A 23,845-nucleotide genomic window follows, 5' to 3' on the forward strand; every position below is an offset into this window, starting at 1 on the left:
ACGAACTGAGAGGGTATCACTGACATATATACACTACCCTGTGTAAAACACACAGCCAGTGGGAAGCTCCTGCACAGCACAGGGAGCTCAGCCTGGTGCTCTGTGATGACCTGGAGGGGTGGCTTGCGGGGTGGGGAGCTCAAGAGGGAGGGGAACTAGGCACACATATAGCTGATTCACGTTGTTGCATGGCAGACACCACCACAACATTGTAAAGCAATTATCCTCCAATAAAACAAAAAACCTAGCGGGAAAAAAAAAAAAAAAGCAACTCCTTTAAAAAGTGACATGTACAAAAAACAATCAAGATACTAAAAAAAAAAAAGATGTTCCCCTTACCTTGCTGCCCAAGCAAATGGCATTCTGTACTGCCCTAGCCTTTGGCATGCCTGCTTGGCATTCTTCAGAACCTTCTGAGCAACCTTAAAGACATCAGAGTAGAACTATGAGTTACTGTATCCCACTGAAGGGAGAATTGTGAACTACCGAGTTACTATCTCACAGTCACTGAGCAAGCTCTTCCTGTAGTATCAGATGCACGGACAAGCACACCTAAATGTAACACAGCTGGATTTACTCTCAGTGCAGAGGACTCTGTTCATCATATCCTCTAGCAGTGATTTACAAAGAATACCAAAAGAAAAACTGTCTCCAAAATGTATGTCTTTTCTTTGGACTTCACAGGCAACAGGCATGCCATTTCACAGGCTTTCGTATTTCTTTATGACTAAGGGCTATGTAGTATAAGTCCCTGACTTATCAGTAACTACTAGTACTTGGTATTCATGCCCCAATATATCCCATTACTGGAGTTCAAATGAGGACACTAATGAAAACACCAAGCTTTCACAACTCCTAATATGCACTGGCCTATGCAGACTTCCCAGATTTGGGGAGTATATGCTTGTTATTAAGGCATGACAGGTACTGACTTAAGTTAGGCCAGGGCTTTCAAACACCATGTTCTTGTTTCTAGGTATAAATTACCGCTACTTTCACTTTCTCATGATCACTTTTGGTTTGTGTGGGGGGTGGATTAACTCTAAAGTGCAGAGGGAAGCAGATTTAGTTTTGGTCTAAAATGCATGCATGGCAGGTCTCTTTATCAATGATACCCCTACCGCTAAAGCAGATGACACCTAATATCCCCAAATTTGCTTGTCCTGGGGTACTACACTGTTACCACTACCAAGTCTGACTGATTCAGTCAGAGTAGAGTGTGAAGGGTCTTTAGCTATTGTTTAGTCGCCAAGTCATGTCCAACTCTTTGTGACCCCATGGACTGAAGCACACCAGGCTTCCTTGTCCCTCATCTCCCGGAGTTTGCCCAAGTTCATGTCCATTGAATTGATGATGCCATCCAGCCATCTCATCTTCTGATGCCCTTTTCCTTCTGCCCTCAATCTTTCCCAGCATCATGGTCTTTTCCAATGAGTCGGGTCTTTGCATCAGGTGGCCAAATTCCTGGAGTTTAAGCTTCAGTATCAGTCCTTCCAATGAATATTTAGGGTTGATTTTCTTTAGGATTGACTGGTTTGATCTCCTTGCAGTCCAAAGGACTCTCAAGAGTCTTCCCTAGCACCATAGTTCAAAAGCATCAACTCTTTAGCACTCAGACTTCTTTATGGTCCAACTCTCACATCCGTATGTGACTACAGATCTTTTACATTACTTAAGTAAATCAGAATCAAACCAACACTGGGCAACATGCTGTACTGCCAGTGAACCAGTGTGAACTCTGCAGAGCTGCAGCATCGGTTCCACCAGGAGCTGGTTAGGAAAGCTGGGTCTCAGGCCCCACTCCAGACCTCCTGGGTCAGAACCTGAAATCTGACCAGAACTCCAGTGATCTGGGTGCACCAGGTCTGAGAAGCACTCATCTAGAAGACTCAGAAGGAGAACACCACCATCCTGTCTGCTTCTGAGTCAAACCGAAACCAGCTGTGTGAGTCTGAACCACTGAACCTCTCTGGACTCTGCTTCCCTACCTGCAAAATGAAGAGCATGGGCTCAACTTGCCAGCATCCCTTCCGCCTACTAACTATGACAAGTGTACTGAAACCATGTCGGGGAACTGAGGCCTTCAGGAGTGATGATGGAAACATTTCTCCACTGAAACAGGTTCAGGATCCAGTCCCTCCCTTTCTCCTTCCAGCGGGGCATGTCCACGCAGACTCAGAGATCATAGAGTAGAATGGTCAGCCTTCCTGGAGTGGCCATTCTATTTACACATATTCAAGTAGAAACAACTGCTTTTAGGTTTTAACAATAATGACTGTGTTGTGGACTAAAATGCAATATTTGCATATGTTTCACTCTTGCCTGCAGTGAACTCTCAGATTTACTGAGGATGCACATGGAATACAATGCACGTGAAAGCTAGAGTGAAAAACTAGTGTGTGCCCTTTGGGTTTTTTCCCCCACTTTTCTTTTTAAAAAAAATCTGTTCATGGTGGACACCTACAGAGATTCCTCCCAAAAATTTCCTCCAAAGCAATGATTTCCTCCAAACGATGCCCTAGGCCATCTTGGGAAACATGAAGAGACAATTTTTTTTTTTTTTTTTACAGCTCGATTACAGCTCAGAGTTTTATTCGGCAAGCAAAGGAAAGTACACCCTTGAGGTATGAGGGTGGGCCAACCCCAAAGGAGAGGCCATGAAGAGACAATTTTGATACACAGGAAAAAACCATCCCTCAGTAAAATCTCTACTAAAGCTTCTATTTTTACATAAGACGGCTGAGTCTTAATCTCTGCTTGAATTGACTGCTTTGGAGGTGTGAATGCATGGGAACACGTACACATGGCTGAGCTTCACATCCCGTAAGTATGAAGGAGGAGTAAATTCAACAGATGCTCAGTGGACACTGGGAAGAACGGCGTCCCGCCTGTGAGGATACGTGGTTTTCATACCAGCATGGGCTGCCAAATTCCAAACCATGCACATGGCAGGAAGAAGCGGCCAAGCTGGTGCATACTAGCCTTGGAAATGTGTTGCGCATACAGCAGGGGAATAGATCTTATCTTGGGCATTCACTGATTATTAATCAAAACACCAAAGAGACTAAAAGAGCTTCTCATCCCAGGTTTTACAGACTTGATTTAAAAAATAAAACGGCTTCTCTCCAGATAAACTTGGCTCAGCTTTTATCAGCCAGAAGGGCATCCTGTCTGAAGCTGTGTGCCTGGGTACATGGGCTCTTCCTTGACGGGGACTGTAGTACTTGATGATGATGTCCTCTTATATGTGTCAGTGGCTTGATTTACAGTCTCCACAGCACTGACTTGTACATTATTTGATATTAGCACTGTTCCTGAGGGAAGGGAGGGACAGGTAGCAGCACCATCTTTCAACTACACATGTGACACCCGGGGCCCAGAGAGGTCACATGACATGTCCAGGCTGGCTGGGCACTCGGCATCCAGGTCTCTGACTCCTAGGACCTGTCATTTAACAATTATCCTGCATCTTCGTGGACACGCCGGTGATGGACTGGTGACCACAGAGAGGAAGCTCTGAATCAGCTGAGAAGACCTCAGTGAGAGCCTCCAGGGTATCCCAAATCCTGCTCACCTGTCTCTGTCAATGTATCAGGGTCATCTCACAGATGACCAGTTATTTAAAAAAACTGTTTAAGAAACGAGAAGTACTGTAAAACTGGCACGAGCAGCACTCAAATGGCTGACTCAAACCAGGCAGCTCGATATGCTGGACAGTGACAGTCACCTGTCCTTTGGCAACTCCGGCTGTGGGAAGCTGAGCGGGCAACTAAACCTTTGTAAACCTGTTTTTGGAAGTGTGACTTATGTCCACTCTTAGGTACCCCCAGGTACTGAACACTACACCAAAGTAATGAACACACAGCACATACACCACACGTGTAGTTCCCCTCCCTCATCTGCCGCATGTCACACTGCCTCTGCCACCAGAGCCCTGTCCCACCGGACAAAACACAAGTGGACTCGATCTGCGGACACTACTGGCCAGACCATCCCAGCCAGGTCACCTCCTAGTCTCCGGTCTCACATGTAAGAGTAAATGGATCCAAATTTACAACTCCAGGACCTTGGACACACGCCAGCAAGTGGAAATGAACTCCATTTAAATATAATATATGTACCCTTTAATGAAAGAAAGTTTACTATTAAGCTGGTAATTCCTTTGCCAGGATAGTCTAGTCAAATGAAGTATTTGTTTATACATGGAATTACTTTTCACTGAAAACTGGACACATAAGGTTAACTCTTAAGAGTAAATCTATGAGAGTAGACAAACATAGAAAGCATATTAAAAAGCAGAGGCATTACTTCGCTAACAGAGGTCTGTATAGTCAAAGCTATGGTTTTGCCCGTAGTCATGTACAAATGTGAGAGCTGGACCATAAAAAAGGCTGAGCGTCAAGAATTGATGCTTTCGAACTGGGGTGTTGGAGAAGACTCTTGGGAGTCCCTTGGACTGCAAGGAGATCAAACCAGTCAATCCTAAAGGAAATCAACCCTGAATAGTCATTGGAAAGACTGATGCTGAAGCTGAAGCTCCAGCTCCAATACTTTGGCCATCTGATGCAAAGAACAGACTCATCAGAAAAGACAGTGGTGCTGGAAAAGATTGAAGGCTCCAGAAGGGGATGACAGAGGATGAGATGGTTGGATGGCATCACCAGCTCAATGGACATGAGTTTGAGGAAACTCTGGGAGACGCTGAAGGACAGGGAAACCCGGTGTGCTGCAGTCCATGGGGTTGCAAAAAGTTGGACACGACTGAGTGACTGAACAAAGAACAGTGAAAGCAGTCTATTTCTTTTAGAACATAAATATGGCTTAACTGTGATTTCTTTAAGCATTTCTACTCCTATTTTTTTTCCCCACTGCTTTTCATCATCCCAAAGTCATCCATACCTTGGAAGAGTCGGAACTCTTCATGTACGGCTCAGCACCGTGGGTGATGCTCCCCTGAAGTACTTTTTCAATTCTAGCCACAAGGAATATATCAGGATGAGGACGTGTGACTGAAAATATTCCCTAGGGAACAAACCATCTTCTTTAGTGAGCAGAATTTACAGTCACATTAAACAAATCTCACGAACATTAAAGATTCTCAATCAGCAAACAGCACTGAAACCGCAGAACTAATCAGAAGCACCCAGCGTCAAACTGGTTAACTCATCAACAAACAGTTCGTCGTTCGATCAGAAAGGCTCTTTGGCAGGGGAGGCAACTAGCAGCAAGTTTAGAAAAAAAGAAATGAGAAGTCAAAAGCCATTTCTCTTTCAGCTTGCTTTGACGGCCTCGTGATATACACAACCAATCTAATTAAGAGTCTCATTTACCCCAACTGCACATTTTAAGCTTCATTTATGTATTTACACAGCTTGTACTAGGTAAGCCTTAGCAGCGTGACCACTGGGCCAGCCCCCCACCTGCTTCGGGTACTGCATGGAGGCCTCGTGGAGGATGCCCAGCGGGGCAGGCGAGCTTTGCCGGTCGCCGTTCCTCAGAGATGGGGACGTGGTGACCAGCATCTGCCGCACTGAGAAGTGGTTCAAGTCCACGTGGAAGTCAGCAGAAATCTTCCGGTTGTATTTTACGTCAAACAGGGACAGAGTGACAAAGAAAGGCTCGACCTGGACAAAACAAAACAATCCAGATCACCACCAGGGCTCAAACTGTTGGGACAAGAGAACGCTGCTATCAAAGAGACAACTAGACCTGTGTATGATTGCTGCTACAAGTTACTGCGAAAGTGCAACAGCCTCCCTCCCTCTCTTGTATCCTGAACGTCCTGTCTGGTGGCCCAAATGACCCTCTGCACTCTGATCTCACCCTCTGCTCTCCAACATCAGGAGCTAGGACTGCGTGGCATGACTGCACTGCAACAGGCTCACCTGAAACCTCGGAATGTGTTTTTTTTTTTTTTTAATTTTAGTTTTTCAAAAGGAAAATTACGTTTGTAGTGGGCCCTTCTTCATTTTCGGCAACACAGCATTGCAAATTGAAAGATAAGTCATTGCACTTGACGAGAATTCTTTTTCCAAATTTCTCTTCAAATGGCTTCACTTCTGGCTCAGCTGATGAGAAGTCAAGCCTCTTTAAAAGAAAATGCAAATATATAAATGTATTATGTTCCCACTAAGAAAAAAAATCCCATAATAAATGTATCTTAAGGAAACTGCTTAAAATATATAAAAGCTATACATATTTATTTACACAAACTGTGTTTACTATTTTACACATTTATGTAGGATATAATAATGGTCAAATAAATGATGGTATATCTACTCAATGACTGATTATTTAGAGCTTTAAAATTATTGTTATGAATAACTCAAGTGTTCATCAACTGAAGTACCTATAATCAAAATGTGGCACATACTATAAATCCAATGAAATACTACTAAGCCATCAAAAGGAATGAAGTTCTGACACATGTTACAACAAGGATGGGCCCTGAAGACATTACACTAAGTGGAACAAGCCAGACATGAAAAGGAAAATATCATATGATTCCACATATATGAGCCTCCTAAACAGTTAAAATCTTAAAGACAGAAAGCAGAATAGAGGTTACTAAGGGTGAGGGGAAGGAGATACAGGGAGCTGTTGTTTAATGGGCACAGAGTGCCCATTCTGTTTGGGAGGATGGAAAAGTTCTGGAAAGAGATCGTGCTGATACTTGTGCAAAAATGTGACTCTACCTAATGTCAGTGAATAGTATGTTTAAAAATGGTTAAAGTGGTAAATTTTATATTGTGCATATTTCATCACACTAAACAAAAACCTGTCCAAAAAACTATATGGTTTTGAAGTCTGAGAAGAGACAGAGGAAAATACTTATTAATTGGGGAAAAGAAGTTCTATTAAAAAAAAAACAAAAAACAAATGAAGAAGAGGAAACTTCGGGGGGAGATGCAGCAGGACAGCTGGCCCCTCCGAACAGGAGCCCTGTCTATGGGCAGCCCTGGAGGCCCTCGCCACGCGTGTTTGGAGTTTTCTCAGGACACAGATGTGGACTGAAGGATGGCAAGGCTTGGGTTTGGAACTGAGCTTGGGCCAGTCGGGAAAGTACCGTCTACTGGGCAACTGTAGAGATGCATGCTATTTTCTTGGTGGTGGGTTTACAGGGTAAATTACGTATGTTTTTTGTGGATTAGTGCATCTTTGGATAAATCTCCTTCAATTTTCAACAATCTATGGAATATCAAATGTTCACAATGATTGTGCAATGGTAATGAAATTACCAGTTTTTGTTTTCTCTCTTTCTTCTGCATTTTCTATACTATCATATTGCTTTTCATCCAAAATATATAAATAAGCAAACAAATTAGCAAGCAAATAACCTATCAAAGCTTTTCTTTCCTTGAACTATTCTAAATATTAAAATACTTCTTACCTGAGCATCTGGGTCCAAGTAAAAAAGTTTAACTCTGCTTTCACTTTTCAGTTTGATTTCTGCTTCTCTGGCACTCTGATAACAAGATAAAACAAAAAATAAAAAACACATTTAAAAATATCCTTTTCTTACAGAGGTATCTAGGTATGTTTGAAAGCTACCCCATCCTGAAGAGCCAGACTGCCGGACAACTCTGCCTTTATCTTGGTGGGTCACCTGCACGTCAACAAACAAGGACAGACTATTACTGTGGATAAGTACCGTGTGGTAAGGACAGACACAATGTAAGATCTATGGGGGGTGGGGGGAAGAGAAGCTAAGACTTGATCCCTGCCCTTGTAAAGCCAACAATCGACTGGAGAGTCAAAACCAATGCAAATAAAGCAAAGGAGAATAATTAAGCATTACCATCAAGAAAAGCTTCATAGAATAATGAAATAGGTGACAAGCTCTGAATGAAGAGGTAGAATTTAGACAGCAAAAAGGAGGAAAACATGCGCATTTCAGATCGAATGAAAAGGATGCACAGAAAGGATAGATAATGAGAGCGGAAAAGAGTCCAAATGGTAGAAAGGACTTACAGTTCAGCCTATGACTTGAGGCTACAAGTAAAGGACGGGGAAGGAAGATGTTCTAGATGGTGGAATAAAGAAAACTATGGCGGATCTTGAGGGACAGCCATTGGTTTCGGTGGCAGGCAAGGGGGGAAATGCTGATTCATTCAATAAATATTCATGAGCACATATTCTATGTCAGGCTAGGGACACAAACATGAGTGAAGTGCAGTCCCTGTCCCCAAGGAACAGGGAAGACAGAATATGAACAGCAATACAAACGGCAAAGGAAACCGTGCAAACAGCGAGCCAACCGGCACCAGGGGGTGGCCACGAGAAAGAGCTCCCAGAGGAAAGTCCATCTCGCAGGGAAAGGACATTTGGCCACAAAAGGAGAGAAGGGCATTCTAAGAGGAGGGACTACAGGTATAAAAGCACAAGTTCACACTTGAGCAACCAAGTCATTCATTACAATGAATGGCACATGATGAAAAATGTAGAGAAATGAGTCAGATTTGTATAGTGAGGCCTGGGGATTTCATTAAGAATCCAGAATCCAGAATCAAAAAATTCTGCCATGTTTTCATCAAGGGAATAAAATAACCCGTTTTGCATTTTATAATAGATCTGCCCCAAGGGTAGGGCTGAAGTAATGGATTAAAAAGGGAAAGACCAGGAGATCCACATGGTCTCTCCCGGGTTATGACAACAGGCTCCTAGCCTCACAGCAAGGCCCAGAACAAATCCCACCTTCCTAGGCTTGGGTGGCCTGCTGGCTGACAATTAATCTGGGAGGAAGAGCAGGTTTATTGAGAAGGTGGTAGACTGGATTGTGGAGATGCCTGTGGGATTTCTAACTGGTAACATCCAGTAGACAGCCAGAAAGATGCAATGTGAACACAGGGTGGGGAGGAAGGCTGGAATTACAGACAAGGAGAACCTCAGCACACAAGTCTTGGGGGCTGGGTGAGGGTCCCTGGGGGAAGTGTAAAAGCAAGTCTGTGGACAGAAACCCAGAGGCCCCAACACTGAAGGGATGGACAGAAGAAAAGACACACGGCGGCAGCAATGGGGGCTGGAGCAGTGCAATCTGGGAACAGGTAGAAGAGGAAGCTTCTAGGAGAGTCACAAGACAGAAGTCATCTCCAGCCACATTATGCCTCACACCTGATGCCTCTAAATCTATACCCTGCTCTTCCTTGCAGTCAGAGCTCTTAATAAAACGCTCTCTCTCATCTGCTCCTGTGCTCAAAGATCATGAGTCATATCTCAGCACACCATCAGCAGTGACAACCACTGGAGAGGGTGTCTAGTCCTCTCTGCTGGTAGCTTACTGAGGTCTATTATCACATTTCTAATCATGGCCAATTGGAAATTAAGCATCTTCTTCATTTTCCCAGCCATGGAGTTATTCTAAAATGTTTTTAGCCATGATGCAAGGGCTTCCCTGGTGGCTCAGACAGTAAAGAATCTACCTGTAATGCAATGACCCAAACTCTATCATGACTGTATTTAAACAACTGTCTACATCAAGCAGAATGAAATGACCACCAGAATAACAGCTAAGAAACTGGGTATTAGTTCTAGTTCAGTTGTGAACTAGCTGTGTGAACTTGAGCAAGCCACTCAGCCCCCTTGGACTCGGTTTTCATTTCCCAGTAAACATGTTCAACAAGGTGCTGGCTCCAGTCTCCTTCCATGACAAAGTTTATCTTGATCCTCTCCCTGCAGCTTTAAGGCTTCTGGAGGCTCAGGGGCCTTCCTACAGATCAGCTGATGCTTTTGCCCATGGCAGGGCAGCTGGGAGGGGGTGGACAAAGTTTGAAAACTGTCAAGCCCATCATTTTTCCTAGTTTTTCACATCAAAAGGGCCAGAATATGTGCACACAGAATATACTTAACTGAACCCAAAGAAGAATTTGCTTTACTTTGTCCATGAGGTTTCCTAACAAAAACATCAGTACTACATGCTGTGAGCCACCACTCACAGTGACACATTCTTCTCCTGAATTTCTGCTGGAGTCTTTGAACAAGGGCAAACTTTATAATCTCAGACACTGGAGCACAGCTGGCATAGTAGCAGGAGAGCATGCTCTCAGTCATGTCTGACTGTGCGATGCCATGGATTGCAGCCCACCAGGCTCCTCTGTCCATAGAATTTTCCAGGCAAAAATAGTGGAATCGGTTGCCATTTCCTACTCCAGGGGATCTTCCCGAACCAGGGATTGAACCCGAGACTCCTATGTCTCCTGCATTGGCAGGCAGACTCTTTATCATTGAGCCACCAGGGAATGGGTCCTTAATGTAGAAGCATTCCCTGGTGCCTTTCTGAAAGATGTTTGTTGACTCAAGCAGACTAGGAGATGCTAGGAGATGAGAAATGAACAAAGCAAGAATGACTGCTAAGAGCTCCATACAATTGGAGGACAAATGGGGATGCAGATACATTCAAACAAAAAAAAAAAAAATCAACTAGCTAAAATAGATTCAAAGCATGCTAATGTTGCCACTAATATCCAAGAGATATATTCTTCACCAGAAAAACCACTTAATGGGGAAGAAGGGACAATGTTAGATGTAAAAATAACCTCAAAGTGTATATTCTACCTTACACACATCTACAGCTCTGCTCTGAGATAGATAAAAAGCAGGCTCAGCTTCTTAAAGTTCCTCCCAGCCCTAACAAGGCCTCAAGTGCTTTAAAAAGAGGGTACGTCTGATAAATAGTGTTTGAAACAATTACCAAATAAAACTTAGGCAGTAAGAAAATGTGGCTTTGCCCCAGAGCCAGGGAATAATAAAATACAAGAAAGCATCATAGTGATAAAAGGGGGTATTCATTCATAACATCCTATGCTAGATATTACCCTAAAAGCCCATTTAAATTTGGTACAACCTTAGGAGGCAAGTCTTATTATTATCCTTGTTTAGGAGAAAGCACTGAGGCCTGAGGGACATGTTTGCAGCAAACACTTTGCTCCAAAGTTTGCTCCAAACTCATAACACTAAATAGAAATCTGGCTTCTAACCAAGGTTGTCTGGTTTCAGTACCAACACTCTTTAATTATTAGACCAGAAAAAATAAAATAGGTAAAGAATATAAATAGGCAAGTCAGGCAGCAAAAAAACCAAATGGCAAATAAACATGAAAATATGAAAAATATCACTACTAAGCAGTAGAATGGAAATTAGAGCAGTGAGACATCATTTCTTATTCCTCTGGGTGCAGAGAAACGGGAATATGAGTTGTTACAACCTTTTGGGGAAGTAACCTGGCAATATTTAAAGCACTAAAAACATGATAAACTGTGACCCAGAAATCCCACCTTGGGGAATTCCTAGTACTGAAATAAGAGTGTGAGTATTTAAGTTTTATATATGTTACGATGTTTATTGTGCAGTGCTTATGTAGGCTAAAAACAGAAAATTATCTAGATGCTCGTGAATAGGGAGATGACTAAATAAAGCGTGCAGTAGCCATATTTGGAATATTATGCAGCTATGGAAATGAGTTCGAAGACAAAAGATTGAAGGCAGGAAGAGAAGGGGATGACAGAGGATGAGATGGTTGGATGGCATCACCGACTTGATGCACCTGAGTTTAAGCAAACTCCAGGAGCTGGTGATGGACAGGGAAGCCTGGCATGCTGCAGTCCATGGGGTCACAAAGAATAGGACAAGACTGTGCGACTGAACTGAACTGATGGAAATGAGTGAACTAGACCCTGTATGGCCCTAGAGAGACCCTTAAACAAATATTTTTAAGTGGTAGAGCAAGTTTCAGAGTAATGTATATATCATGAGCACATTAAAAAACAAATAACTAAAACCACTACCCATGGGTATATACGTTTCCATGAGCAATTGGTTTAATGAAGGAGAAACTATAACAGGTTAATAACATTGGTGCTCTCAGAAATGTGGGGATGGAGGTTGAACGGAAAAGATGAACTTTTCTTTATGTGACTTTGAATATTTTTACTTATTATAGAAAACACATTTATTTTCACTTCAGTTCAGTTCAGTCACTCAGTCGTGTCCGACTCTTTGCGACCCCATGAATCGCAGCACGCCAGGCCTCCCTGTCCATCACCAACTCCTGCAGTTCACTCAGACTCACATCCATCGAGTCAGTGATGCCATCCAGCCATCTCATCCTCTGTCGTCCCCTTCTCTTCCTGCCCCCAAGCCCTCCAAGCATCAGAGTTATTTTTACTTAAGTTCTAGTAAAGACAATGAAATAAAATAAATTTTGGTAGTAAGTACTTTGATGAAAGTGAAAGAGAAGAGTGAAAAAGTTGGCTTAAATCTCAACATTCAGAAAACAAAGATCACGGCATCCGGTCCCATCACTTCATGGGAAATAGATGGGGAAACAGTGGAAACAGTGTCAGACTTTATTTTTGGGGGCTTCAAAATCACTGCAGATGGTGACTGCAGCCACGAAATTAAAAGACGCTTACTCCTTGGAAGAAAAGTTATGACCAACCTAGATAGCATATTCAAAAGCAGAGACATTACTTTGCCAACTAAGGTCCATCTAGTCAAGGCTATGGTTTTTCCAGTGGTCATGTATGGATATGAGAGTTGGACTGTGAAGAAGGCTGAGCGCCGAAGAATTGATGCTTTTGAACTGCGATGTTGGAGAAGACTCTTGAGAGTCCCTTGGACTGCAAGGAGATCCAACCAGTCCATTCTGAAGGAGATCAGCCCTGGGATTTCTTTTGGAAGGAATGATGCTAAAGCTGAAACTCCAGTACTTTGGCCACCTCATGTGAAGAGTTGACTCACTGGAAAAGACTCCGATGCTGGGAGGGATTGGGGACAGGAGGAGAAGGGGACGACTGAGGATGAGATGGTTGGATGGCATCACCAACTCGATAGACATGAGTCTGGGTGAACTCCGGGAGTTGGTGATGGACACGGAGGCCTGGTGTGCTGCGGTTCATGGGATCGCAAAGAGTCAGACATGACTGAGTGACTGAACCGAACCGAGCTGAAGTACTTTCACAATCTAAGAGCCCACAAAACAGAACTGCAAAAAAATAGCCCACAGACAGTGCTGTCCAGCACTTCTCAAAGTGACCGAAACCAGCCCTGCTCTTAAAATAACCTGAGGTCCGTCCATACTGTGGATGGAATAATAATGCAATTGCTCCTCCCCAAACCCAGTTGCTGCCATCCTACCCACTGTCCATGTGATACTTTGGGTTCCATGTACAGGAAACTGAGAGGAAAATGGAGAAAGAAAAGTAACGACAGAGCCATCTCTGTAAAAACTGACACTTCTCAGAAATCACAGAAGAGAATGAATTGTCTAAAACAAAAGCCATTCCACCCACTCCTGTAAAGCCCAAGTTTAATCACTAATGATGCACCCTGACAATGGTTTCTTCCTTTCTTCAATTATGAACCATCCATTCAAGAGTTCCGAGAAGAACTACTACAGAGTTTAGGCCTGGTGTGCTGCAGTCCATAGGGTCACAGAGTTGGACACGACTGAATGACTGAACTGAACTGAATTGAACAACTTAAGTTTACCTCTGAGCAGGTAAAACAATAGGAGGCCAGAGCATCGTACTTTGAGGGTGAGTCATCAGAAAAATATTCTGACTGTTGGCTCTTTCTAACACAATGGGTTGGAAATAGGAAGACTTTGCAAAATCCTTTGAAGTCAGAATATATACTTTTTAATTTACAAAGCTGTCATGATTTGTTTCTACTACTTCCCTGATATTTAATTCCCTGTGACTACTATCGCACCCTCTGTGACACAAAGCTGCAATAAAACATTCTAGATAAGGAAGCCCAAGAAATGGAATGCCAGCTGACCTCACAAACACAACCCTAGCCAATTCCTTTGTGTCGTAACACAATGACATAGTTTTCTGGACTAGGATACAGGGAAGGAAGCATTTATTACAATGTGGTTTAAAAACTCAGAGAAGGTGTCTGAAATTCTTTGGTTTCTAACAAATACTTGTGAGCTTGGCACCCTGATGCTTACTGAACCTCAGTCAGACTATAAAGTCTGAAACACCACACTCTAGTCTGCATTCAACTGTGTAAAATTTACCTAGGAAGGTAAATTCATTCCCTAAAAACAAGTTATACAGTAATAGGATGGGAGCAATTTTGGTTTAGCATGAAACAATGGTTCTCTTTCCCAACCACTTGGGGAGACCAAATTAAGACTGAGCGGCTGTTTTTGAGTACAGCAAGAACACAAAAATAGAAAAGTTATGGAGGAAAATATAAGGAGAATGAGCGTTTTCTTCCTACTATCTTTCCACAGGAGATGATATATATATGTGTGTGCATATTCATTCCAATGTTACCTAAGGTAAATGTAACCAGAAAAAAAATATTTATCAAATAAATAGTAATCAGGTTTACCGTATTACCCCTTGACACTGAAGAGGAGAAACCAATCAACTAACTTTAACTACAGTTTGTATATTTAATAAACATGTTTATAAGACTATGTACTCTTGATACTTTAAATGCTGGTACATTTAAAACAAACAAATATTTGGTTCTGTGTTAGACAACAAAAGGAAAAGAACAGGTTTTAGCGTATACACAGCATGCCCCCATCAGAAAACAATGAAGATGTCCAGTACTAGATGTACCAGCAACCAAAGGGCCAGGAATATACAAAATATGCCCAAAACCTCAGTTCACATCACTCCTACTGTATGTCAAGGGCCCCTGCATTACATTCCACAATGAAATATCAACTATTTTTATACTAAAACAACTTCCTGTCGCTCACATCCTGTTTGGTTATGTCTCAATCACAGCAGAAAACAAAAGCTGAGGCAACAGGATGAATGAAGCAGAAAGAGGGGCTGCGCTGAGGAGCCTGCCATTAAATTACACCTTGGCCTGCCCCCATTGTTCTAGTCCTTTCTCTGCAATCCAGCTCAACGGTGACCTGACCTCCCCATGGACCGTTTGCCACTACTGACCCCTTAACTTCCTCATCCCCTTGACTAAACTCTCCCTTCTCGTACAGCTGTGGGACTACAGCTTTGCTCCCCACCTCCCCCCACGTGAATCTGATTCAGTCTCAGATTCTGCAGCTCTGGAATCCATTCCTTCTAAAATCAGGATAACCAATGATCAATCAACCTTCCTCCTTTCTTAACAGGTACCGATGATCCCCGCTCCAGAAACACTGAAGGGAGTTGGAAACAGTCAAAACCACTCACACTTGGGGCCCTGGATGATGGAGGGGCTGAGAGCCGGGCACACAGGTGCCTGAGCCCCTCATACTGTATTTGGCCACCAAGCAGGCGCCTGGACAAGAGGTCTCGCTGACAAACACCTGCCCCACAGGGTCAGCTGCTGCGCCACAGCATGCCGATGAGCAATGGCACAGCTTAATTTTTCTTTTTCCCTTTGAAAATTACCTTCTGCCTTTTTCTACTTTCTTTAAGTAAAATGGTTTTAGAACACTTGAGAGCTGGCATGAGATGGGCTGGCGGGTGGGGAGGGGGAACAACAGTTAAGCCCCTTATCAGTTCAGTCGCTCTGTCATGTCCGACTCTTTCTGACCACATGAATTGCAGCATGCCAGGCCTCCCTGTCCATCATCAACTCCCAGAGTTTACTGAAACTCATGTCCATCAAGTAGGTGATGCCATCCAGCCATCTCATCCTCTGTTGTCCCCTTCTCCTCCTGCCCCCAATCCCTCCCAGCATCAGGGTCTTTTCCAATGAGTCAACTCTTCACGTGAGGTGGCTAAAGTATTGGAATTTCAGCTTCAGCGTCAGGCTTTCCAATGGATACCCAGGACTGATCTCCCTTAGGATGGACTGGTTGGATCTCCTTGCCAGTCCAAGGGACTCTCAAGAGTCTTCTTCAACACCACAGTTCAAAAGCATCAATTCTTCAGCGCTCAGCTTTCTTCACAGTCCAACTCTCATGTCCATACATGACCACTGGAAAAACCACAGCCTTGACTAGATGGACCTTTGTTGGCAAAGTAATGTCTCTGCTTTTTAATATGCTATCTAGGTTGGTCATAACTTTTCTTCCAAGGAGTAAGCATCTTTTAATTTCATGGCTGCAATCATCATCTGCAGTGATTTTGGAGCCCGAAAAATAAAGTCTGACACTGTTTCCACATCTATTTCCCATGAAGTGATGGGACTGGATGCCACGATCTTCGTTTTCTGAATGTTGAGCTTTAAGCCAACTTTTTCACTCTCCTCTTGCACTTTCATCAAGAGGCTTTTTGTTCCTCTCCACTTTCTGCCATAAGGGTGGTGGCATCTGCATATCTGAGGTTATTGATATTTCTCCTGGCAATCTTGATTCCAGCTTGTGCTTCTTCCAGCCCAGCGTTTCTCATGATGTACTCTGCATATAAGTTAAATAAGCAGGGTGACAATATACAGCCTTGACATACTCCTTTTCCTATTTGGAACCAGTCTGTTGTTCCATGTCTAGTTCTAACTGTTGCTTCCTGACCTGCATATAGGTTTCTCAACAGGCAGGTCAGATGGTCTGGTATTCCCATCTCTTTCAGAATTTTCCACAGTTTATTGTGATCCACACAGTCAAGGGCTTTGGTATAGTCAATAAAGCAGAAATAAATATTTTTCTGGAATTCTCTTGCTTTTCATGATCCAGCAGATGTTGGCAATTTGATCTCTGGTTCCTCTGCCTTTTCTAAAACCAGCTTGAACATCTGGAAGTTCACGGTTCACGTACTGCTGAAGCCTGGCTTGGACAATTTTGAGCATTACTTTTACTAGCATGTGAGATGAGTGCAGTTATACGGTAGTTTGAGCATTCTTTGGCATTGCCTTTCTTTGGGACTGGAATGAAAACTGACCTTTTCCAGTCCTGTGGCCACTGCTGAGTTTTCCAAATTTGCTGGCATATTGAGTGCAGCACTTTCACAGCATCATCTTTCAGGATTTGAAATAGCTCAACTGGAATTCCATCACCTCCACTAGCTTTGTTCGTAGTGATGCTTTCTAAGGCCCACTTGACCGTATATTCCAGGATGTCTGGCTAAAGCCCCTTATTATGCTGTACTTTTTAGATTTCGACCATGACTCGAAGTAAGAAATACATTTACATCACAACCACACACACACATACTCTCTCTCTCTCCATATATACATGTTTATATGCATGATATATAGTATCTTAATATCTATCATTATTAAAGGGAGGGCACTTTAGTATTCTCTATGCAATTCTATCCACTTTTTTATTCTGGGTCACATACTGTTGAGCTTAAGAAGCCTGCCATAAAGAGTACGTATATATGCTTCCATTTTTAGGAAGTTCTAGAAGAGTTAGAACTAATCTATGGTGATAGAGGTCAAAACGGTAAGGGTATCAGCTGAGACGGAGGATACAAGACAGTCTGCTGAGGTGCTGGAAATGTTCTACATGTTGACGTGGGTGGGGTTTCTGTGGGTGTGCCAATGTGAAATCCAGCAAGCTATACACTTAGTGCCTGGGCACGTCACTCTGTAAGTCCTACTTCAGTTAAAAGAAAAAATTAATAAATAAAACATTAAAACAAAAAATAAATGAGAAATGGAGGTTAAAACCAATTTAATTACCTTTTACCAATTAAAACAGCTTCAGCTAAGTTGGTTGTTACCCACTGTTTGAAAACAGCTTCAAATCTATCTTATAAATATACTCTTTAAAGAATAAATGTATGTGATCTATGTCTCCTTTAAGTCTGGCAACCAAGGAATTCTAAATCAGGCTGTCCAGGTAGCCGTAGTCAATAAGAGAAAAAGGAAGGCACGGTTCTTATGTGTCTTCACAGGAAAAATACAGACTTCTACTTAATATTAAGCTCAAAGAAAAGCTATGACAAACCTAGTCAGCATACTAAAAAGCAGAGACATTATTTCACCAACAGAGGTCCACAAAGTCAAAGCTATGGCTTTTTCAGTAGTCATGTATGGATGTGAGAGTTGTACCATAAAGAAAGATAAGCACCAAAGAATTGATGCTTTTGAACTGTGGTGTTGGAAAAGACTCTTGAGAGTCTTTTGGGTGGCAAGGAGATCAAACCAGTCCATCCTAAAGGAAATCAGTCCTGAATATTCACTGGAAGGATTGATTCAGATTGATGCTGAAGCTGAAGCTCCAATATTTTAGCCCCCTGATGTGAAGAGCTGAGTCATTAGAAAAGACCCTGATGCTGGGAAAGATTGAGGGCAAGAGGAGAAAGGGGTGACAGAAGATAAGATGGTTGGATGGCATCACTGACTCAATGGACAAGAGTTTGAGCAAGCTCTGGGAGATAGTGAAGGACAGGGAAGCCTGGCATGCTGCCGTCCATGGGGTCACAAAGAGTTGGACACAACTGAGTGACTGAACAACAACAAAAACAAAGCTCAAATAATATGAGCCTTCTCTTAGGTGTCCACTGTGTTCACCCAGGAAATGGACAAAGTTACTTTTTTGAATTATAGACTGAACTGCATATATTATCTGTTTTAACAAACATTTTGCTTTGAGAAATCACAAACCCCCAAACATCCAGAAACAAAAAAGAAATCTCAACGTAAATACGGTACACAGAAGTTCATAACACAAACAAACACATAAGCCAAAACTCTTCCAGCCTAGAAGGTTACAATGGTGGCACTAAAATTAGCTTTAATAGGCAGGTGCTAAAAAGACACTCTGGTAACAGTCAAGTTCCAAAGAAAAACAATATTCTCAAGTCCCAGCCAGGGAGGTAAGTTTTATATTTTAGAACAGCTATGTTGTCTTAAAGTAAAGGTCAATGTTGAATGCTAGTCTATTTATAATGGTATATAGATAAACCATGTTTTCTATTACAGTGTTTAAGATGTGGGTGTGTAGGGTCTCTATTTCACTGTATTCTCACACACAAAAAAAGGGACAGAATAAAAAGGGAATAACAGAGTAAGAATATAAAGGGCCAAAGAAGACAAAGATATTTCTCTCATTTAAAAAGAATCATTCATAGATGCACACAAGGAGACAAGTACAAGGATATTCACTGTAGCATTGTTTGTAATAGAAAAAAAATGAAAATAAGAGAACTGCTAAAATAAAATGCTTACACATGCAATAAAGGGTATGAATTCGATCTATATATCAACTTGGATGGATCTCAAAAATGAGGCTGAATTAAAAATAAAAGCAAGTACAGAAAACTACGTAATCATTTAAATAACATTTTAAACATGTAACACACAGCTGTATATTATTATGACAGATATACTGGTAAAGATAAGAAAAACAAAAAGAGGTATCCCTAGAAAATCCATAACAGTGGTTGTCTCTAGATGAGGCTGTAAGGGAAGAAGGGAATGGAGTAAGCATGAAACTTAAAAAAAGAATTTCAACTATAAAGGATATTTTATTTATTTAAAAGATATTGAAACTGAAAGAACAATACAGTAACAGGTGTGGAATCTGGGTGGTGGGAATGTGGATGTTTCGATCTTCTCTGTGCTTTTCGGTAATTTCTGAGCTTCTCAAAATTAGATAAAAAAAAACACATATAACTATTTTGTTCTTCCATTTACAGTGACCCAGGAACAATTCATATAACTCAGGCAACTCTTTTTGGTTCAGTAACAAGATTACTAGTAATACAGATCCATCCTCTTTGGAATTGTCTCTATTAACTTAAATAAGAGAGCATATGTGTGAACACAGACATGTTACCATGGAAACATTTACCTGTGCATCTTGGTTATTTCTTCAATATGTGTAATGTGGTATGAAATATCATGGAGGAAAAACAAAGAACAAAAAAAGAATATGTCACAAGGCACTTTCTGGAAAACAAACTGAAACCCGACTCGGGTCAGCAACGGTATTTTACCTCACCGAAGCCTGTGGTCAAAAATTCGCAGTAACCGCACCATGAGTTTAGTAGGTCACTACCATGTATTTGTGAAGCATTTCAACACCATCCGATGAAGAGTGGAAGATTTAACATGAGGTTACCTTGGCAAGTTCAGGCAGGTAGCTATCTAAACTGGAACCAGAACCTTCCAATTTGCTTTGTTCATCATCTAAAACAGTAAAAGAGATCACCCAAGTCACTTGTAGTTGAACGTATTTTATTTAAAACAGGAGAAGGAAGGCTGTTTCTCTTATGTGGCCTGGAACACTGTGGTTTTCAATCTGGATACCCAACAGAAACACCTCAGGGCTTTTAAAAACTGCTGATGCCAGGCCCAGGGGTGAGCGCAGAATATTTGCTGGTGGAACAGCATGGGCAGTGTTTAAGCAGAACTGTCATTAGCTATGGACAGCAGGCCACGTGACCACACCCACTGGGCCAACTAAAACAGAATCTCTGGTGGGAGAAAGGGAAGGGCATCTGTTAAAGGTTCCCAGGCACTTCTAAGGCACAGCCAGCAGGGTTGGGAATCACCTGTCCAAGGGCCTGAAATAAAACGTGAATTGTCAAGAATGTAGCCAGATTTCCCCACCCACTGATTTAACCTGTGGCTTCTGCCCATTCTAACCCTGACTTGAAAATTCCAAAGGATATGATTAATGATAACAATAAAAACCATAATTAGCATTTTAAGTGCTGACTCTCGGCCAGGCACTTGAGATTCATTATCTTGCTTAACCTTCCCACCAACCAGCAAGTTCCGTTTTTATTCCTACTTTACAAGTGAGTAAACCAAGGCTCTGAAAACAGGGAGCTCGCCTGAGGTCTCACCACTGACGACTGCTATTGCTGGGACTTGAACTCAGGTCTTCCTTTCTGCCTCCAAAGCTGTGGTTCTTCCCATTACACGATTTCCTTACACAAATGATGTCAGCGTAGGACATCCTACTGCAAGGCCAACAGCCCATCTGTAAGGAGCTCACGTGTGTCCCACTTCCATGTACCTGTCAGTAATCTACTTCCTGCATCCTCTGGGGAAAGGGAAGACACAGTGCAGCGTTCGCACACCTGGAGAGAGCCACACCTCCCTACCTTCATGAGAGTCTCCGTTCCGCTTTTCCTGCATCGCAGCTTCAAAGTTGAGCTGGAGAATCTTGTTCAGAATTGTGATCCACTCTTCCATCTCCACTTCACTGTCTGCTGCCAATAGGTAACTACTTTTGTCCTGCATCTTGAGCTCAAAAGCAAAACGTCTGACTTTGTTGTTCTGAAAGGGGGAAGGAGGGAAAGAAACATTTTAGAAGAATTGGGACACCCTTGAAAATTCTCTTTATTGTCTGCTGGTGAGTACTATATCTCACCGGCATTTCAGATCGAGTCATTTAAAAAAGCAAGCCCCTTCCCCTTCAGCCCTCATCACTCTCCACCTTCCCTGATTTATCTTCTTCGTGGCTTTATTTTCCCATCTGACACATTACAGGTTTTACATATTTATCTTATTTGCTGTCTGGACCATCCAATGGAATGGGAGCTCCTCAGGGCAGAGATTTCTGTTCTTCCCTCCTTCAACCCTGTTTCTAGAACACTGCCTGGCAGGTAATAGGCCCTTGAAAAATATCTGAATGAATGAAAGTTCACTGAAAATTTTCAATTTCTCTAGCTCCTATTTTTTTTTTTAATGAAGTAATATGTGGTATCACATTTTTAAAGCAAACCATTATCAGTGGACTTCCATGGTGGCTCAGATGGTAAAGAATCTGCCTGCAATGCAGGAGACCCAGGTTCGATCCCTGGGTCAGGAAGACCCCTTGGAGAAGGGAAAGGCAACCCACCCCAGTATTCTTGCCTGGAGAATCCTATGGACAGAGGAGCCTGGCGGGCTGCCGTCTGTGGGGTTGCAAAGAGTTGGACACGACTGAGTGACAAACACTACTAAACACTGCTATTATTTAGCAGTAGGTTTGACTTCATTATCTGGAACTTTCTCACCACTTATGAGTCTCAGAAGGTATTTAGACACCAGGCCTCCCTTCCCTCAGCTTCCCTCATGCCCCCAGCTTTTCTGCCCAAAGTATAAAAACCGTAATCCACGTGCACTATATTCAAAGGATGAATGTGCTGGGAGACCAGGGTTTCTGCATCTGGGCACTGCTGACTCCTGGGCCCTCTGTTAACGGGAACGGTCCTGGGCCCTGCAGCCTGTGTGGAAGCAGCCTGGCCTTACCCCCGGATGCCAGTAGCATACCTCCCAGCTGTGACGATACAAACTTGTCTCCAGATAATATCAATCTTCCCCTGGGGGTACAATCACCCCGGGGCCTGCACTAGACAGAGGTTCAGCTCCGAGGAGTATGACACAAGACTCCTGGCGAGGACAGGGTGAGGGACGTGACGTCACACACTGCCACCTACGTGCTGGGGCCAGGCAGACAGCTCATTCATTAAAATGCTGGCTGGTTAGCCGCTGGCCCTGGGGGGCCTCAGTGAAGGTCTCAGAGACAGGGTGGCCTCCCAAAGGCGGCTCTGAGTCCTCTACAGCATGGTTTTCAGGAGAGAGCTGCTCCTGAGGAGCATGTGGACCATCATGCCATGGGCGCACCTCACAGCAAGCGTCAGAGGAGGGGTCGAAGGCGGGTGTGAAAGGAGTTCTCAGCACTCCTCATGCACTTCTTATTAGAAAAATACGGTAAATGTGGGGCTAGCAGCAGGTCTTGATTCCCAGTTATTCCTCTCTCTGAGCCTCAGTTTCATTCTCCACAAAATAAGTGTAATCAACTTCAAGGTCCTAAACTAGGGGCTCAAGATTCATTTCGGGTCTATTTTTAAATTTTAGTTTAGGCATTTCTTTGAACTCACAGCACTGATCAACTAACTTTTTTACAATGTCCAAAAGCAATATTAGGGGAAAAAAACAAACCTGTAACACTTAAGCCATTAATTTTGGTGATTAGCTTACAAACAGATATGGAGATAGAAACAAATGATTTAAAAATTTTGAAGCCTTAGATACAATGCATTAAATGCAAAATGCCATCCACCACACCTACAAAAAGAATATAAAGGAAGTGACGGCCACTGAGTTCAGAACCGTAGAGTCTGAAATATGCTCCAGAGACAAAATGATCAGGAATTCTTTGCTGCAAACCATCTATGTGTTGACTCTGTACTGCAGACCATCTATGCACTACTCTGCATTGCAGACCATCTATGCACTGACTCCATATTGCAGACCATCTATATACTCTGCTGAAAACAGGCATTGCAACTATCTTATGAAGCAAAAGTAATTATTTCTACTTTCCACATGATGTTACCAATTATATACCGTTTTGCTTTAAACATTTTTTTAAAAAGTCAGTGATAGAAAATTCAACTAAAATGTAACTGAAAAGGTCTCTCAGGTTAAGAATACAAATGAAACTCCCACTTGGGAATCCCACACAAGAAGTTACTTCACTGTCATTGATAATGCACTCTGGTCTGCCTCCCTTTATGTGGTGAATAAATATTCTTTGATATAATTTGGTTTACATAGTGGCAGCTTTCAGCTGAGGCTGGGTCACAAGCTGAGAGCACCATGGGGTCAATTAGCTGTTGATGCAAAGATAATTTTCAGTGGACATTAAGGGGTGCTGTCATCTCGACCTAGGGCCTAGGTACACTTTCCTGTATTCCACCCCCTTTTAAAATTTCAGTTCTGCACAGTGTTTGTGGGTTTCTGCTGTTGTTATAACCATCAGTAATTTAAAAGACCAGGATTTAACTAAAATTTTGTATTTCTGGTTTTCCTAAAAAAAAACTCAGATGATCTAGCAGCCTTGAGCTGGCAGGGCCACCAGCAGCATCAGCTCCCCATTGAAGGGAGCCCTTGTGTTCCAGTTCGTCAGAGTCCCCAGCATTCCGCATTGCTTTACAAGCACACCTCTTCCACCTAACTTATTGGTTTGGCACCTGCAGCCATCTGAGTCTGGACCCATCTGGACCCCTAACTTCCATGCTCACTGTGATGAAACAACAAAGTCTGG

General features: G+C 42.6%; 1 protein-coding gene across 24 annotated transcripts in view; it reads right to left on the reverse strand.

The window, feature by feature from the left end:
- DOCK9 (dedicator of cytokinesis 9) overlaps positions 1–23,845 on the reverse strand; it is a 288,486-nt gene that overhangs the window by 98,435 nt on the left and 166,206 nt on the right. For all 24 annotated transcript variants that reach the window (XM_027973748.3, XM_060394649.1, XM_060394644.1 and 21 more), the window contains exons 8-14: positions 20,913–21,087; positions 19,922–19,989; positions 7,391–7,465; positions 5,947–6,087; positions 5,421–5,624; positions 4,900–5,022; positions 340–422 (exon numbers count right to left, since the gene is read on the reverse strand). In XM_027973748.3, coding sequence (XP_027829549.2) covers positions 340–422; positions 4,900–5,022; positions 5,421–5,624; positions 5,947–6,087; positions 7,391–7,465; positions 19,922–19,989; positions 20,913–21,087 — 869 coding nt within the window. The remainder of the gene's footprint in view (positions 1–339; positions 423–4,899; positions 5,023–5,420; positions 5,625–5,946; positions 6,088–7,390; positions 7,466–19,921; positions 19,990–20,912; positions 21,088–23,845) is intronic.

The sequence above is a fragment of the Ovis aries genome, chromosome 10 (genome assembly GCF_016772045.2).
Source record: "Ovis aries strain OAR_USU_Benz2616 breed Rambouillet chromosome 10, ARS-UI_Ramb_v3.0, whole genome shotgun sequence".
Classification (NCBI taxonomy): Eukaryota; Metazoa; Chordata; class Mammalia; order Artiodactyla; family Bovidae; genus Ovis; species Ovis aries.